Below are 19,028 nucleotides of genomic sequence, written 5' to 3'. Positions count from 1 at the left end.
CTGCAGTCAGGCCAGGCCGCACAGCGAGTGGCGGGGAGAAACAGTGGGGCTGCCGCAAGCTGTGCAGGCGGAGTGGGTTACAGCGCCTTGGCACTGATGGGAGGCCTCAAGGGAGAGCGACAGCAGGGGACGGGAGCGGAGCTCATCCAGTGCTTACGTACATGCTGCCGTGCAGGGTTAAGCGCCGGCAGCACCATGGACAGCGGACGAGCAGTGAGTGGAGAACACAGAGAGGGCACGAGAAGTCAGAGCAGTCACCGGACGAGCAGTGAGGGGAGAAGGCAGAGAGCTGGGACAGTCAGAAGCCAGAGCCTGACAGCGCCACGGATGCTGCAGCAGCAGAGCTGGGAGCTTACATGGGTGGTGAGTGAAGGTCTGGCAGCCGGAGAGGTCACCAGGGAGACCAAAGCTGAAATGTCAGTCAGCGCAGCATTGGGGGCTACGGGACACCCAATCAAAAGCTGGGGACATTCTCTGCCTCCACCCATTTTTCTGGCCAGCCAATGAAAATGTGGGCATTTGTGGGTATGCTGTTTGTCTCCACCCATTCTTCTGCTGGAGACAAGATACACGAGTACCCAGGAACAGTGCCCATCAGATGACACGACCAGCAGGAACAGTGCCCGCCAGAAGTCCTGTACTGCTGCAGGTGCAGGGTACAGGTAAAGCTCTACAAGTTGGTGAGACCTCTGGTAACCAGGTGCTACCCCTGGTTACTGGCACCTGTGTACAGAAGGATTTAGCTTGTGTACCAGTTGGGGGGAGATTTTGCGCAGCGTTATTTTATGTTAAGTTTTTTTTGTGGGCTAGAACTGGAAGTGGGTCCACAATAGGGAAGAGGGAAGACATCTTTCTATTATACTTTCTCTCCGCTCCTGGTTTTGGCTCACGGAGGGCTGGACATGTGAGATACCCTGTGAAAGCCCCCTAAGGTAGATTTGTCAGTTTTAAATATATTAGTGTTAACCCTTACAATGCTGTAAAGAAAGGGCTAGTCAGGGGTAATGATGAGGAGTTTATGTCTTGTTAAGAAATGTGTTTTATTAATGGTAGCATTTCTGAGGTAACTGAGCACTGCTTGGAGTCTGTAGCAGCCGGTGGTTGAGAATGCTGCAGTTAGATTTGGTTTATAGTTACTTGTTATTTTATAAAGACTATTTTCATATAAAGAATCAGAAGGAAAATGATGACCGGAGGAAACGGAGATCTTTAATATTTGTTACAGGGATGTTGGTGTAACCTCAGTGTAACTAGTTTAGTTTTTAGACATCCTTGGGGCACCTCAGTTTCAGGATTGTGAAAAGGGGTGTGTTTGATTCCCATTCAATGATAAAGGTAAATGGAGAATTGTAGGTATCAACATGAGTGTTTATTTTGTGCTGGGTCTCATCCAAATATTATATGGCTGCAGGCCAATTAGGGACTGAGGCCTCATGGAATCTGAGCGGAAATGGTTTTAGAAGGTCTTTTGGGCATTAATTATTAGAGTATTGGCTTATTAGGTATTTAATAGATGTTCTTTGTGTTCACTACAGAGTCAGCTATGAGCGGTCTGGAACGTGCTGGAGTTGCCAGGGAAACTTTAGAGCCCTAGGATGGATGGTTATTGGTCTGAAGAATGTTGGGAAGAAGCCTGAGGGATCCTTCTGTGAAGCTCGAACCCTAGCAACAAGAGCTGATTGGTGGGAATGATCTGTGAGAGAAAGCTGTTATAAGGAGGTGCTGACAGGACAGCGGCTTCAGTTTTTTATATGGCACCACAAGATTGTGAGCAGTTACCGAATCCAAGTGAAGGCTCCCTATTCCTGTCAGCTCCTCTATATCAGGGGTCCCCAACTCCAGTCCTCAGGGACTACCTGTTGGTGGTCCCTGAGGACTGGAGTTGGGGAACACTGCTCTATATCATGGAGAAATAAGGAGATTCTGTTATTTGTACTCCACCATTGATGCTGCCACTTCCTAGCTCCATTATGGACTCTTTTAGGAACAGAAGGTTCATGGTTTCTGCTGTGTGGCTTTGCACTGGCAACCCCCTCAATCAGTTCTTAGAGATCTACTAGTGTGGCTTCAGGATCTGCCTCACTAGCTTTCACCTCGTCCAGTTCTTGGCTATCTACTAGTGTGGCTTAAGGATCTGCCTCACTAGCTTTCACCTCGTCCAGTTCTTGGCTATCCACTAGTGTGGCTGCTGGATCTGCCTCACTAGCTTTCACCTCGTCCAGTTCTTGGCTATCTACTAGTGTGGCTTCAGGATCTGCCTCACTAGCTTTCACCTCGTCCAGTTCTTGGCCATCTACTAGTGTGGCTGCTGGATCTGCCTCACTAGCTTTCACCTCGTCCAGTTCTTGGCCATCTACTAGTGTGGCTGCTGGATCTGCCTCACTAGCTTTCACCTCGTCCAGTTCTTGGCTATCTACTAGTGTGGCTGCTGGATCTGCCTCACTAGCTTTCACCTCGTCCAGTTCTTGGCTATCTACTAGTGTGGCTTCAGGATCTGCCTCACTAGCTTTCACCTCGTCCAGTTCTTGGCCATCTACTAGTGTGGTTGCTGGATCTGCCTCACTAGCTTTCACCTCGTCCAGTTCTTGGCTATCTACTAGTGTGGCTGCTGGATCTGCCTCACTAGCTTTCACCTCGTCCAGTTCTTGGCTATCTACTAGTGTGGCTGCTGGATCTGCCTCACTAGCTTTCACCTCATCCAATTCTTAGCTATCTATTAGTGTGGCTGCTGGATCTGCCTCACTAGCTTTCACCTCGTCCAGTTCTTGGCCATCTACTAGTGTGGCTGCTGGATCTGCCTCACTAGCTTTTACCTCGTCCAGTTCTTGGCTATCTACTAGTGTGGCTGCTGGATCTGCCTCACTAGCTTTCACCTAGTCCAGTTCTTGGCCATCTACTAGTGTGGCTGCTGGATCTGCCTCACTAGCTTTCACCTCGTCCAGTTCTTGGCTATCTACTAGTGTGGCTGCTGGATCTGCCTCACTAGCTTTCACCTCATCCAATTCTTAGCTATCTACTAGTGTGGCTGCTGGATCTGCCTCACTAGCTTTCACCTCATCCAATTCTTAGCTATCTACTAGTGTGGCTGCTGGATCTGCCTCACTAGCTTTCACCTCATCCAATTCTTAGCTATCTATTAGTGTGGTTGCTGGATCTGCCTCACTAGCTTTCACCTCATCCAATTCTTAGCTATCTACTAGTGTGGCTGCTGGATCTGCCTCACTAGCTTTCACCTCATCCAATTCTTAGCTATCTATTAGTGTGGCTGCTGGATCTGCCTCACTAGCTTTCACCTCATCCAGTTCTTGGCTATCTACTAGTGTGGCTGCTGGATCTGCCTCACTAGCTTTCACCTCATCCAGTTCTTGGCTATCTACTAGTGTGGCTGCTGGATCTGCCTCACTAGCTTTCACCTCATCCAATTCTTAGCTATCTACTAGTGTGAATGCTGGATCTGCCTCACTAGCTTTCACCTCGTCCAGTTCTTGGCTATCTACTAGTGTGGCTGCTGGATCTGCCTCACTAGCTTTCACCTCATCGAATTCTTAGCTATCTACTAGTGTGGCTGCTGGATCTGCCTCACTAGCTTTCACCTCATCCAATTCTTAGCTATCTATTAGTGTGGCTGCTGGATCTGCCTCACTAGCTTTCACCTCATCCAGTTCTTGGCTATCTACTAGTGTGGCTGCTGGATCTGCCTCACTAGCTTTCACCTCATCCAGTTCTTGGCTATCTACTAGTGTGGCTGCTGGATCTGCCTCACTAGCTTTCACCTCGTTCAGTTCTTGGCTAACTACTAGTGTGGCTGCTGGATCTGCCTCACTAGCTTTTACCTCGTCCAGTTCTTGGCTATCTACTAGTGTGGCTGCTGGATCTGCCTCACTAGCTTTCACCTCATCCAATTCTTAGCTATCTACTAGTGTGACTGCTGGATCTGCCTCACTAGCTTTCACCTCATCCAATTCTTAGCTATCTATTAGTGTGGCTGCTGGATTTGCCTCACTAGCTTTCACCTCATCCAATTCTTAGCTATCTACTAGTGTGGCTGCTGGATCTGCCTCACTAGCTTTCACCTCATCCAATTCTTAGCTATCTATTAGTGTGGCTGCTGGATCTGCCTCACTAGCTTTCACCTCATCCAATTCTTAGCTATCTATTAGTGTGGCTGCTGGATCTGCCTCACTAGCTTTCACCTCGTCCAGTTCTTGGCTATCTACTAGTGTGGCTGCTGGATCTGCCTCACTAGCTTTCACCTCGTCCAGTTCTTGGCTATCTACTAGTGTGGCTGCTGAATCTACATCACTACCTTTCACCTCTTCCAAATCTTGGCTATCTACTAGTGTGGCTGCTGGATCATCCTCACTAGCTTTCCTCTCACAATTCCTGTCACAGCTTCAGATCCTCTGTGAATATGGAGGACCTTCTGCAGCGGCTGATGTTCAGAGCGGATGAAGCGAACGGAGAGGAATACCTTCACAGATGTCTGGAATCCCTGTCAGTTCAGCTTAAGGACCCGTCAGAGGCGCGGGCCAGGAGGAGCTGAACAGGCAGAGAACATCGTTTGAACACTTGTATCTGAAGAGGTTTCATCGGTAGAAAACCGCCAGCGAAGCAAACATAGAAGGAGACAGCCACCTTTTACCTTCATCTGATCGGAGGCGACTAAGACCTGGCAGTGGGAACAGTGCCCACCAGATACCAACACAGTCTTGTGCTGTTGCAGGTGCAGGGTACAGGTGAAGCTCTACAAGTTGTTGAGACCCCTGGTAACCAGGTGGTACCCCTGGTTACTGGCACCTGTGTATAGGAGGATTTATCCTGTATACTAGTTAAGGTAGATTTGTCAGTTTTAAATGTGTCCGTGTTAACCCTTGCTAGGCTTTTTCAAGTAAGGGCTAGTTCAGGGGTGATGATGGGGAATTTATGTCTTGTTAACAAATGTCTTATTAACCCATTAATGACCAGACACAGCAAATATACGGCAGGGACTTAAGCCCCCTGCTCTGCAATTAATCAGAGACAGGATGAGGTGACAGCTGATAACCTGGAGAAGAAGACAGGAAGTTTTTTTTAACCCTTTCTGCCTTTTCCTTCACCGAGTACACAACACTCAATGAGCGCTGTGTACTAAAAAGCGAAAGTGTAAATTCCTATACGGGAGCGGGAGGGGGGCTCCCATATGACCATTGGGATTTCCTGCTGTTGCAGAGCTGCAGGGTCATACTAGACCCTAACCAGCTCTGCCAGTGACTAATGTCACTACAGGGGTTGTTTTCCCCTGTAACTGGGGCTCCTATGGATGCCCCAGCTACAGTCGGAAAGTGTCAAATAAAAACAAACAGAAAAAAACATGTGAAGGTCTTACATGACGTCATGGGGGGCATAGTAAAAAACAATTACATAAATATCTAAGTAAAACAAAATTACAGAATAAAACAATATATAGATTAGAATGAAAATAACCCAAAACCGACACCAACCAAAACAGTCACTATAAGCGCACTGTAATCCAAAACCATACATATATATCAAAACATTTGAAACAAAATAAGGAACCTGTTCCTTTACTTTAGCGTAAATATACAAATTTTTAAAAAAATCTTTTTTTTAGCTTTTTACCCCCAATACAACAAAGAAAGGGAAAAAAAAGTCAGTGAAAAAGATATTTAAAAAATAGTCCCATATGTCATGGAAAAACAAAACGCAGCAAAAAACATTTTGCTAGCTAAACAAGAAAAAAAATAAGGCAGGAAAACCACCACATGGGTAAAATCCCTAAAAAGTGTCTGGTCCTTAAGGTTCAAAACAGCCTGTTCCTTAAGGGGTTAATAGTCAGTGCATAACTGGTAAGATGAATTGCTGCCTGCCTGCTGCTGGTGGGCATGAAAATGGAGTGGTTGTTAGTAGACTAGCCCTAAGTCTACTCAATATATTATTGCTGCCTGCTACGGGGTGAAGGGGCATGAAAATGGACTAAAATTTTGTTGTTGTTAGTAAACTTGAGCACCTAGGGCTAAGTCTACTCAGTGTATATGTGTGTATATATATATATATATATATATATATATATATATATATATATATATATAAATAATTTCTGATTTGCTGATTTGATCTGAGTAAATTTCTGAGGTCTCTCACTGTTTGTGAGAGTATTAACTATTGAAAACGTGGAGTGCTGGTAACTCTGAGCACCTGCTTGAGAGAGTGCTGGTGGCATTTCTGAGGTGACTTAGTTGGTGGTACCTCTGAGCGCTGCATGGAGTCTGTAGCAGCGGGTGGTTTGGAGTGTTGCTTTGGTTATTTGGATTTGTAATTAGTTAATTGTTTTATCACCGTTACCTTCAGTAAAAGAAGGTAAAAGGATGAGGAGGATGACCCTAAGAAGCCGAGATCTTTTAATAACTGGTTATAGGCTTTTTGCATTTTTGTTGATGTATTGTTTGGACGATCCTCCACTTCAATGTCAGGTTTTGTTTCAGCATGTAGACAATTAGTGGGATCTCCTGGTTTTCATAAGACAGGATGTTCCATCAAAAATAGGTGATTTACCCCAATTACAAATGGGATGTGGAGGATGTAAGATTATGGCTGAATTTGGTTTTACCCCAGTGTAAACAAGTGGTTTTTAGGGTGCATTCTTGGGGCACCTCAGTATCTGGGATGCGAAAAGTGTGCTTTGCCTTTAATAGGAATCATTGTAAATGTAGTATTGTAGGTACCGACAAGAGTTCATGTTGTGCTAGTCTCATCTATATATTGTTGTTTTAGTCAGAAAGCAGTACAAAATTTCTTGCATCCAGGAAATAGAGAATTTCCTGAAAAAAAGTAAAAAAAAAAAAAAAAAAAAAAAGGAAAGTAGCCAGTGAGACTCAACAGGCTTAGAAGTAGGCCCAGCTCATTAAAGAAGGCTTTTTAAATGGCTTCTTTGTGTCCGAGTCCAAGGGTCGCGACTTTAAGGAGGTTCATAGGTTAATTTCAGTTATTTCCTATCTTGATATTAGTTCAAAGACAAAATTGCTAAGGAAATAGATGAGGGCAAAATCTCATGTCATTCTGATATCTCTTTTAGTCAATTTGAGGTTGTCCCCTTTTAGGGGGCGATACCAAAGAAGGAGTCTATCTCCTCAGTGAATTATCATTTATCTTACCCAAGACAAATTTCTCTGACAAGCAACTCAGGTTCAACCTCAACCTTCAGTTTGTCTTCAATTCTTTGGTTTGCAGTTCAAAGATGGACGGTTCTTGGACATGGATTCCTTCATCCATGGGTTTTTCTCAGTCATGTATTTACTTTGAGATTTTTGCTTCTTTCCTTGAAGTGGGTAGTTAGAGGAGGATTTAAAAAAAAAAAAAGGGGGGGGAGGGGTAATGCATTATTCGATTACTTTTTATTTGTTGGGTCTCCTGATAAAGCTAATTGTAAGGTAGTTAAAAGGTTTTTGTTCAATGATGGAATTTTTTTGGTATCCCTCTGGGTTATGAGAAGTATTTTTCCATGCACCGGATTAGAATTCTTGGGTATTATAATTGATAGTTGTACTATCTTCTTGTGCGATCCTGATAATTTTTTTAAATTTAATTTTCTTTCCTGAAGATTTTAGAGTCACAAGAGGTCTTCACTCTCTCAATGAGCATGTAAACTGTCAATTCAGAAGAATGATCTGCTCGCATGGATGCAGTTTTGCTAGAGTTCAATGGTAGTTCCGTTTCACAAGCGGATTTAGTTTTTTAGCATCCAAATTAAAATTTATTTATGTTTTTATGTTCTTTTCTTGTAAGCAAGATTACAGGGTATTCTGGAATGGTCACTGGCCGGCTGAACCGTTGTGTAAGCTCGAAATGGATAAGCATTCGCAGGATGGGAATGGGTTTGTTATTTTTTACTTTGTAGGTTTAAAGCAGGTTTGCCTTATAAGTCTATCATGAAATTAATGGCAGGAATATCATTTTTTTTTTCAGAAATGGCTAGGCGTGTCACAGAATTATTTCTTTTTAGCAAATTAGACTATGGTTCCGAGAATACAAACGGGTTGATTTTTTCAAGGCTCAAGGGTCTACTATTAGCTTTGGGTTATTGAACAAGTTGGTGTCAGTGTTTGGTTTGTAGCTCAGGATATGAAGTCATGTTGTTTCAGTGTGCCTTTTTAATAGCGTATTTTGGAGCATTGAGATGCAGAGTGTTTTGGGCTCAGTTCTGAGCAATTTGCTCGCCTCTTTTATTCTCCGATGTGTCCAAGCAGGAGAATGTCATAAAATTATTCTGAGGCACTAAAACAGATAAGTTAAAGAAAGGGGTTTGGATCCAGATTTTTTTTCCGAAACCTTAATGGTAACCTATGTCCAATGCGGGCATTGGCACAAATATCACTATGTGACTTTTGTCTTCTTGTAGGTCAACGACGAATGGTTTTGTGGATTTTTTTACATTTGTTTATTCACTGGGCTCAGCAAAGAGCAGTGGATCATTGATACTCAGATGATTTGGGGTTAGATGTATCAGTTTTTGAGGCTGTTGGTATGGTGTGAGAGGGATGAAATGGTTCTTGCCTGGTGGGAATGCCGCCCGCCTCCGGCGGGTGGGTATGAAGATAGATTAAGGATTGGTTATTGGTGTAGACCTGAGTATGTAGGACTCAGTCTACGGATTGTATGTTGGGTTTTTGCGTTAATATTTATAAGGTAATCCCATTTAAAATAAATGCCGCGGCCTTTCAAATGCATGCTGGCGTCTGTATTGTTAATTCAGGTACATGTTTAGATATTAATATAAAGCATCTTGTGTTAGTCAGAAATCAGTACAAATTCCTTGCAACCAGGAAATAGAGAATTTCCTGCAAAAGAGGCAAGACGCCAGTGAGGCTCTCATATTGGAAGTAGGCCCAGCTCATTAAAGAAGGCTCCTGATACGGCTTATATGTGCATGAGTTCAAGTGACTCGGCCGTGAAGGGGTTAATAATTTAATTTTAGTCATTTCCTATCCTGAGGTAGTTAAATTGATAAGGAAATGGAGGATGGCCGAGTTGCAGGCCATTTTGACCCCCCCCCCCTTTTCAATTTGAGGTTGCCCCCTTTAAGGGTGATACCAAAGTAGGAGCCCATCTCTTCTCAGTGATTTATCATTTATGTGACTCAAAGCAGTTTTCCCTGGTTGCTCCAGAGTTGCTGTCATTAAGATATGCATCATGTGACTCTGCAATGGCTTCAAGACGACCCCCGACTTTGGAGAAGATTTTCCTGGGTTAAAAAGTCATCTTATACGCCGGAAAATAAGGTAATAAAAGTTTAAATCACCCTCCTTTTGCCATATCTATAATAAAAATATCTAAATCATAAAAGAAAAATACATATTTGGTATCGCTGCGTTCGTAAAAGTCCAATCTATCAAAGTAGTGCATTATTTACCCCGCATGGTGAACGTTGTCCAAAAAAAAAAAAACTGCCGCAAATCCACTTTTTCAGTCGCCCTGTTTCCCAGAAAAAAAATGCAATAAAAAGCGATCAAAAAGTCGTAAGTATTCCCAATTGGTAGTAACGCAAACTACAGGACATCCCACAAAAAATGAGCCCTCGCTCAAGTACGTCGACGGAAAAATAAAAAAATTATTGCGCGCAGAAAATAATTTTAAAAAATGTAATGTTTTTGAAAAAAATACAAGTATTACAGCAAAAAAAAAAAAAAAAAACAACTATACAAGTTTGGTATCATAGTAATCATACTGACCCATAGAATAAAGTTATGTTGTTTTTGTTGCAGTGTTTGCGCCGTAGAAACAAAACGCACTGAAAGATGGCGGAATGTCGTTTTTTTGAATTTTATTTTACTCCACTTAGAATTTTGTAAAGGTTTTTCAGTACATTATATGGTACATTAAATAGTACAACTGAAAATAACTCGTTCTGCAAAAAACAAGCCCTCATACAGCGACGTCGATGGATAAAGGAGTTATGATTTTTTAAACGGAGGGAGGAAAAAACGAAGGAGGGTAAAAAAATGGAGCCACGTCATCAAAGGGCTAAATAATGTACTAACTTCCTTCTTTGGGTCATTACGACACAGGAATACCACATGTGTAATTTTGTTTTTAATTTTTTTACAAAGTAAAGGGAGAAAGGTGTTTTTATTTTTATACTTTCTTTTTTATTAACTTTTAAAATTTTTGCCCCTTTAGTGGACTTCCAGAGAGACCCATCAGGACCCCCTGATCCCATTGCGGGGGTCCGATGGGGTTAGGCCTTTACATGCTGCGGTCGCATAGACCGCGGCATGTATAGGGTTAAACAGCAGAGATCGGAGGTTTTCTCCATTCTCTGCTGTGTAAGAGCTGGTGCCTGGCTATCCTCTGACAGCCAAGCACCAACTCCCCCTGCAACGTAGACCATCGGCCGTCTTCTGACAAGCCGATGGTCTCCATGGCAACATGTAAACAAAGCAGTGCTGGAGTTTTAAAAAAAAGAAGCGGGAGGTTGCTGGCAGATCGGTTTTATCTTCCTGCTTTTTTTTTTTTTTTTTAAGTCCTGCACTGATCTGTGTGGGACTGTGCAGGCAGAGGACAATGCCACAGCTTATGGCATTGTGCTCTGCAGGTCCCATAGTGAAACATAACCCAGAAATCTTCCGGGCTATTTCACTATGGGCAGTGGAGCTTGTCACGGAAAATTTCCGAGCATGCCACTCAAGGGGTTAATGGCTGAACTGCTGTATGGAGAGTCACATAGGCCTTGTCCTGATGTTCTAATTTTACACTAAGGGGTTAATGACATAGAAAAAGTGAACACATTAATATGTCATGGGAAGTTAAAAGGGAGATGTTGAATATTATTTGGTCATGTGAAGATCTTAGCCGGATATGAATTCGATTTTCAAAATCGGGTGTCCCAGCTGGACAAAACGCATCCACTCACGGTGTGTTAAGCACTTAGGAACCCTCTCAAATTACATAAGCCCATCCCTGGTTGTGATTGTGGCTGTATGTTTGGTACTCACTCGCAGATAAAATCATGACCGGAAAATGGCTGGCATATTTTCACGATCAGAGGCCCTCCCGCCGAGCTACAACAAAAAATAAATTATGATTCCTCAGAGCTCCTACAAGTCAAACCCTCCATTCTCTGTATGACCTCAGAAGGGGCGGAGAGGAGGTGTGTACTAGGGAACCTTTAAAATGCGGGGCCCCTCAGGTCCAATTTGGCAATCCACAGAGCTATACTGCGGTATATGGACTTCCCTACGTTCCGGCTCTCCACCACCCAGACCCCTTTGGGCCGTGTATCCCAAAATCTGGTAACTTCCTTTTAATTTCTCCCATTTATTTTAAATCTGCTGAGTGTATATTCATAATTTATTCCTTATTCTCCCACACAACTTTCTTCCTTGTATCCCTTTGTACATTTTGTATGTATTGCACTGCTAGACCTTTTCTAGAATAAATCTACAATTTATCAGTTCAAGACTTGTCCATTTTAACAACAAACCATAATACTCCGAAGATTGTATTAATAATTCATAAATTAGGTCCAATGGTGGAGTGTGTTAGAAGAGATCAGGTGGTGATTTTAGCTTTCCCCTAGGTACGTGCAAAAGCCACGAGGAAGCTGGGTACAAATCAGCCGGTAATCAATGACTTCACGCTTACAATACCTCTAGAGTAATCGAGGACTGAGGCAGGATCGATACGTATCGTCCCACCTCTCCCTCTCCTGTGTCTGGTACGTGACAGTTCCAGATATTGTTCTTCGATTATTATGGTGAGAGAACTCGGAGAAAGGTTAACCCGGTGGTAGAGCTCATGCCAGGGGTGGATTTTTCTTTTAGACATGCTGATTTTGAAGGTTTTGTTCCAGGCTTCTATAGGAATGCTATAGTATACTTGTCAGAGATTGCGTTAGATATTTTTAATATGGATTTGTGATAGATAATTGAGGAGGCTGCGGTTTGTTGGGGGGAAGGGGAGGGGATGTCATCAGTGGATGTCATGGCCTGGTGAGGGATTGTCACCCGCATTAGGAGGGTGGGCAGGTAAACTTGAGGAAAGTTTGGTGGTGGTAAACTCATGTCTGTAAGACCGAGTTTACATGAACTGTTATGATTATTGATTGGTTAATAAATAGAGATGAGCGAACCTACTCGTTTCGAGTAATTACTCGATCGAGCACCGCGATTTTCGAAAGGTGTAAAGATTCGGGGGGCGCCGGGGGAAGGCGTGATGGAGCGGGAGGTAGCTTCTCCCCCCACTCCCCGCTGCAACCCCCCACTCACCCACAGGACCCCCCGAATCCTTTCGCCCGAGTACGGAAGTACTCGAAAATCGCGGTACTCGGGCGAAAAAGGGGCGTGGCCGAGTAGGCTCACTCATCTCTATTAATAAACTCTGTATTAGGCCATATGCACACAGGCGGAAATTCCGCGGCATGATTTCCCACAGAATTTCCGCCCGTGCAAGCTGCCATAGGATTGCGTTAGAAAACGTAATCCCAGGCAGACGGCAGCGATTTGTCCGTGTGAAATCTCGCGCGGAAAACCAATCACGGCATGCTCTATTTCTGTACGGGGCTCTGCGAGCCCCGCACAGAATTGTCACTCCCTGGCCGCTGGCTCCGCTCTGCACATGCGTCGGGTGGCCGGCAGCCGGCACATCACAGAGCTGGAGCCGCCAGGAGAGGCGAGTGCCACGCTGGTCCCTGCAGGGGCTCGGCTCGGGTCCTACTGCGAGAATTCTCGCAGCAGGATTCGACCCGGCTGTCTGCATGCGGCCTTACAGACACGAGTTTACAGGAAGTGTTCTGGTTATTAGTGGTTACATTTCTCCCCAATGTTGGTAACTCCGTTAAATAAACACTGCAGCCTTTTTTCTCCAATATTGGTGTCTGTTATTTTATAAGAGTTTGGTAAGGTTTTACTAAAGGGTAAGATTCCATGGCTCAGATACTGTCACCTACTGATTATAATTGGTAACACCCGCTGTATACCTGTGCAGCCCTGTGGATTCTGACATGTAACATGAGATTACTGCATGGTATGAACTAGAAACACGATTTCCTATATTCTCATAAATGTGTCTGGATCAGGATACCAGCTCGCTCCGGAGTTGGTTTATCTCCATATGAGCGCTTTACACAGCGCGATAAGGGTGATCTCTTAGGACGCTTTTACAATGCAGTGAAAATTGTGACATGCACAAATCTCACACAAATATCAACCCCATTCTTTTGAATAGGATCATATACATGACCGGTATTCTCCAACAGCAAAAAAAAAATTAAAAATGCAGCATGTCTTATCTTTGGGCGTTCCCTCGGAACACGTCGCCCATTGTTTTCAATGGGAGAGGAAAACACATTGCAGGGTGTGCACATGAGTGGGATGCAAGGTTGCCCATTGAAAACAATGGGAGACACTTACTGATCCTCCAATATCGCCCATTGTTCCCTTCTCACCTTCATCTCTAATAGCCATCTCTCTGCTCCCAGGATCATCCATGGACTCATGAATCCACATCACACGCACTTTGACATTCGGGTTCTTCAGATCCTTCTCAGGAATCCTACAATCACTGGTAACGCCGTACGATTTATCCATATTAGTTGTAAATCTTTCTGTTGATGGACAGCGCTGTGTCTCTTGTTCTGATACACAAACCCACGTAATCTGGATATCCCGGGGATAGAACCGCTCTAGAACCAGAGAACATTTCACCTCCTCTTTGCCCAAAGTTACACTAATAGGTTTTCTGCTCTTTGGTTTACCTAGAAAATAATGGAGATTCCAGAAAACAAAATACACATGAAGTGAGCGACAGTCATGGACGCCATGTTGTCTTATGTTTGTAGGTTAACCCCCTAACAGTCACGTTAAGCGTATGTTCACACATAGCAGAAATGCTGCGGATAGACCGCATGCCCGATCGCAGTATGATGTAATACTATGGCATTACATAATACTGCAGGAGCGATCAAAACATTACTAGTTTCCTCTGGGAATTAAGAAAAAAAGTAAAACGAATAAAAAAGTTTTACTAATTATTAAAAAAAAAATTCAAAACCCCCACTTCTGCCATATTTATAATAAAATAAATGAACAAAAATACATATTTAGTATCACCGCATCCATAAAACTCTGATCAAAGTAACACATTATTTACCCCGCATGATGAACGTTGTCAGAAAACAAAATTTAAAAAACGCCAGAAATGCGCCATTTTGGTCACCCTTTCCCAAGAAAAAAATGCAATAAAAAGCAATCAAAAAGTCGTACGTATTCCAAAATGGAAACTACAGGACATCCCGCGAAAAATGAGCCCTCACACAACTATTTTGATGAAATTAATAGAAAGGTATTGCGTGCAGAAGATGGCGGCAGAAAATAATTGTAAAAAGTTAAATGTCTGAAAAGAAAAGTACAGCAAAAAAAAATATAATATAAATATATATATAATTTTTTAAAGTTTGGTATCGTAGTAATCGTACTGACCCATAGAATAAAGTTATCAGGTCATTCTTGTTGCAGTTTGTGCGCCGTAGAAACAAGACGCAACGAAAGATGGCGGAATTCTATTTTTTTCCATTTCTCTTCACTTAGAATTTTTAAAAGTTTTTCAGTACATTATATGGTACATTAAATAGCACCATTAAAAAATACAACTCGCCCCGCAAAAAGCAAGATCTCATACAGCGACGTCGATGGATAAATAAAGGAGTTACGATTTTTTAAAAGAGGAAAAAATGAAAATGAAAAAAGGTTCGTCACTATGGGGTTAAAGGTGTGGCGATTCCAATTATGTGCAGTTTCATTTTTATTTGTTCTGCATTTAAAGAATTGTGTGAGGGGAAAAGTTTAATTTTTTTCAGTAAAAATGTTGATGCCACAATCAGCAATAACTGCAGCATCTGCGGGGTTAAATGGTGTAGAGCAGTGATTAGATGAGCAAGGCCTCAGCATTTCACTTCTTTTCAGGAAAAAAAAAACATATGAGACTACAAGAGAGCAAATAAATATGCTCTGATTGATGGGAGGTGAAATAAACAACAAAAGTTTGTCACCCCTCCTCCCCCTCCCTGGGACGGGGAATATACAGGAGAATCCCATATCTCCTGTGCTCCGCTCTGCGCATGCGTCGGGTGGCCGGCAGCCAGCACATCACAGAGCTGGATCCACCAAGAGAGGTGAGTGCCACGCTGGTCCAGACATTTGCCTCACCATTTATTTCTTTACAGTTATTGAAGCGCTGTTTTCTTCTACAAAGCTTCAAATCCTCTGCATTGGCCTAAGGGGTCAAATGACAAAATTCTGTCTACGTGGACTACAGTAAGCTCCCCCTAGTGGTGACTGCCTGGACTACATAAAAAATAGTCTGCATGAAGCGCCCCCAAGTGGTGGCAGCAGGCAGACAGAATTTTAGCATTTAAATCTCTCCACAGAATGTCAGACCCAAAACGATTTTTCAAAGTTGACTTTAAGGCCCCCACTCACCCTGCACACGTAAGGGTCCGGTGCTCCTCTCTAATGGTCCCTCCAGGCTGGGATGGTCCACTCTGCAGATGACTTCTGATTCCCCGTCTTTTAGTGTTGGGGTGAACAGCAGACTGGCTGTACAGGAGTACGTGGAATCAGGCTGTCTCTGGGACTCGGTGACGGACGTCTTATACTTATCATGTACAGGAACAGATTCCAGAGCTCCCTTGTCCTTCTTATACCAGCTCACAGTCAGCGCATCCGGGTAATATCCAGAGATGTTGTACTGGAGGGTGTTCGGTTGTCCCATCAGTACATGAGGTACGGGAACTTCCTGGATGACAGGACGCCATGGAAAACCTCCAGAAGCAAAAAGAAAGTGATCAGGTCTTGTAAGTTTCCTTCAGCACATAGAGACGTGGATGTGCAGATATGTCATATGTCACAGAGTGCTACAGAAATAACAAATACTACCACAGGAACATTTATATGGTTTACGGATGCCACCAAAAATTGGCAAGTTTAACTGATCTTCATCTAATGTGTATGACCAGCTATGGCCTCCTGTACATGGCTGCATTACTGCTTTATGTTGTAAGGAGCGATAAAGCTAGATTTGAATTACCGGTAATGAGTTTTTTCGGAAAATCTCCATGACAGCACCACCCGAGATCGCCTCCTCCTGATAGGACAGAAACACCCAGGTGTAAAGCCCCCCCTTTCCCACCTTCCTTAGGTGTTTTATAATGGATTCAGGAGGGTAGGAGCCTAACTAAAAATAAATTACCTATAACTGTAGCTAAAAAAAAAATATATATATCATATATATGTTTTTGGGGTTGTGTGTAGGGGTGCAGTCGTGGAGACTTCCTGAAAAACTGATTACCGGTAAGTGTAATGTAAGTTTTCACAGTCTCCACACCAGCACCACCTGAGGCGTACCAACAAAATTAAATCAAGGCGGGACCACGGCCAAGAGGATTCTACGTCCAAAGGCCAAATCCCCGTCTGCCTGAATACTTAATCTATAGTGTTTTAATAAAGGTATGCAGGTTTTTTTAGACAGCTGCCTTGCATATCTGCTCTACTGAGCTCGAGGCTCAATCCGCTATGAGGACTTATAAGCTATTGTTTCTCTGTTATCAGACCGATAGCTGAAGCATATTCTATATTGTTATGTATCTACCAAATAAAATGTAGCTATTATATACGAACCTTACCTTTTTTAACTTCCCTTGTTATAAACCTAGTTGACTAAAAGGGGTTTGTCTCTTGAAGTCAATGGGAGACTCGAGCATTTTTCAAGCTATCAGATGCTCCGCAGAGGGGAGGGTGTGTGAATCACCTGAAAACATCAGAAAGTCACGGAAACGCCATAGAAACCAATAGGGAACGGCAGGGGCAGCATGCATGGGTGCATCTGAGGCTACCAGGTCCCACTATTAAGCCAAAATGGGGGCAAGAGCCTGGCGGTCAACCCCCTAATAATTTACTTAGGACAGACCATAAGCAGCAAGGCACACGCGCTGGCACATCTTAGCTAAGCACCATACTATGTGCAACCAAGGACAATCACCACCTGAGGGTGACACCGCTGCCTTTTCTCTTGGGTTAAATGCTGGCATTGCTGTCCAACCCCCCGCATGAGCTAGCGTCCACAGCGCACACAAAATTTTCCCTGCACAGGTTTCAGCTGCCCTCATGCCACACGCTCGCTTCATAGCCACACCACCCTCATGTCGATTTCTAAGTGCATCTTGGATGAGGAGAAACCGGAGACGCACACTGTAGAGGGTTGGCAGGGCCAGGCAGCGACCCTCTTTGAAATTGGGGGCGATAACCCACAATGCTGATGAGAATTGCTGATAAATTAACTTACGATCAGAATTCCAATCCCGTGCCACCTCTGTCACAAAATTGTTAGGAGACGCAAACGTTGGCATAAAGAGGACTCAGATGCCAGTACTTTCACCCATCTCCACAATGCAGCAGCGCATACTAATACCAAAGATTAGTTTGAAGCAGGAGGTGTCGGAAAAGTAGCCACCACAGGTATACAGTGAACCTGTGAAAGTTTCATTAAATCAGTTACGCTTCCTGTGAATGCTCCAATCCAGTATCTCGGATAACTGTGGTAACACAAAACACGAGAAATAATACATGCCGATCAGCGCTGACCCCCAGGGATATGTGCGTTTATCACACCTAAACCAATCTGGCTGTTTACCACTCAGGGCATTATACATTAGCAGACAGGCAATGTACAATGAGTTGACCTGTTATACAGCCGTGATGCTTGCGAAAGCCTAGTGTAAACTACTAGGCACAACAAACGTGGACATAAAGCGGACTCAGATGCTAGTACTGCTGTGAAAGTCTCATTAAATCAGTTATGCTTCTTTTGATTGGTCCAAACCAGTGTCTCAGAGAACTGTGGTAACACGAGAGCAAATACATGTCGACCAGCGCTGATTCCCAGACCACAAGCAGGAGGAGGAGGTGGCATAATTAGCCCGAAAAACCATGACCGAGGTAGGTCCCGCAATACTCTTTTAGGGAAGCACGTGAGCGGACCCAGGGTCAGACTTGGTCCCAGCCTCCACTTTGTGTGATCCAATGTGCCGTCAGTTACATTGCTATGGAAAACCTATGCGTACCCACACAATTCATTCTGTGTATGTGTCAGATAGCTGAACACCGCAATGGGAAACCCTTCTGTACCCTACCCAAGTCATTCAGTGTATTTGTGCCAGATAGCTGAACACCGCTATGCGAAACCTTTGTGCACCCACAGCATAGGCGAACCCATGAAACCCATTGACAGTATTAAACATGAAGAAATTAGAATTGCACCCCCGCCCAAGACCTCTGCCTCTGCCCACACCCTCAACAATGGTGGGCATAAAGCAGACTTGGATGCAAGTAGTGCTGTGAACGGTTCATTAATTTCATTTACGCTTTTTGATTGGTCCAAACCATTGTCTCAGATATCTGCGGTAATACGAGAGCAAATACATGTCGACCAGCGCTGATCCCCAGACCCCAAGCCACAGTCATTCTGTGTATGTGTCAGATAGCTGAACATCGCGCTGGGAAATCCTTGTGTACCCACAGTATAGGCGAACAGCTCAAACCTTTATGTAGCAAGCGTATGGGCGATCCCCTGAAAAAATTCAGTAGCAAGAGTATAGGCGAACCCCTGAAACCTTTCTGTAGCAAGTGTATAGGCGAACCCCTGAAACCTTTCTGTAGCAAGTGTATAGGCGAACCCCTCAAACCTTTTTGTAGCAAGCGTATAGGCGAACCCCTCAAACCTTTCTGTAGCAAGTGTATAGGAAAACCCCTGAAACATTGGTGTACCAAGAGTATTGGCGAACCCCTGAAACATTGGTGTACCAAGAACATAGGCGAACCCCTGAAGAAATTTGTTTACCAAGAGTATAGGCGAAGGCTTGAAAAATTGGTGTACCAAGAGTACAAGTGTACCCCTGAAAAATTGGTTTACCCCGAGGGCAGGTGAAACCCATAAACATTTTTTAAAGATAGAGCTCGTTGTTGCTTAATTTGTAACGGAGC

The 19,028-nt window shown here is 43.7% G+C and overlaps 1 protein-coding gene across 1 annotated transcript in view; it reads right to left on the bottom strand.

Annotated features, from left to right (window-relative positions):
- Positions 1-19,028, bottom strand: part of LOC136577983 (uncharacterized) — a 59,038-nt gene that overhangs the window by 10,910 nt on the left and 29,100 nt on the right. The window contains exons 4-5 of the mRNA XM_066577894.1: positions 15,471-15,812; positions 13,439-13,747 (exon numbers count right to left, since the gene is read on the bottom strand). Of these exons, the coding sequence (XP_066433991.1) occupies positions 13,439-13,747; positions 15,471-15,812 (651 nt within the window). The remainder of the gene's footprint in view (positions 1-13,438; positions 13,748-15,470; positions 15,813-19,028) is intronic.

Source organism: Eleutherodactylus coqui, chromosome 8 (genome assembly GCF_035609145.1).
Source record: "Eleutherodactylus coqui strain aEleCoq1 chromosome 8, aEleCoq1.hap1, whole genome shotgun sequence".
NCBI classification, from domain to species: domain Eukaryota; kingdom Metazoa; phylum Chordata; class Amphibia; order Anura; family Eleutherodactylidae; genus Eleutherodactylus; species Eleutherodactylus coqui.
Note: the sequence above shows the minus strand (reverse complement) of the source record. Positions and strands in the feature narration are given on the sequence as shown.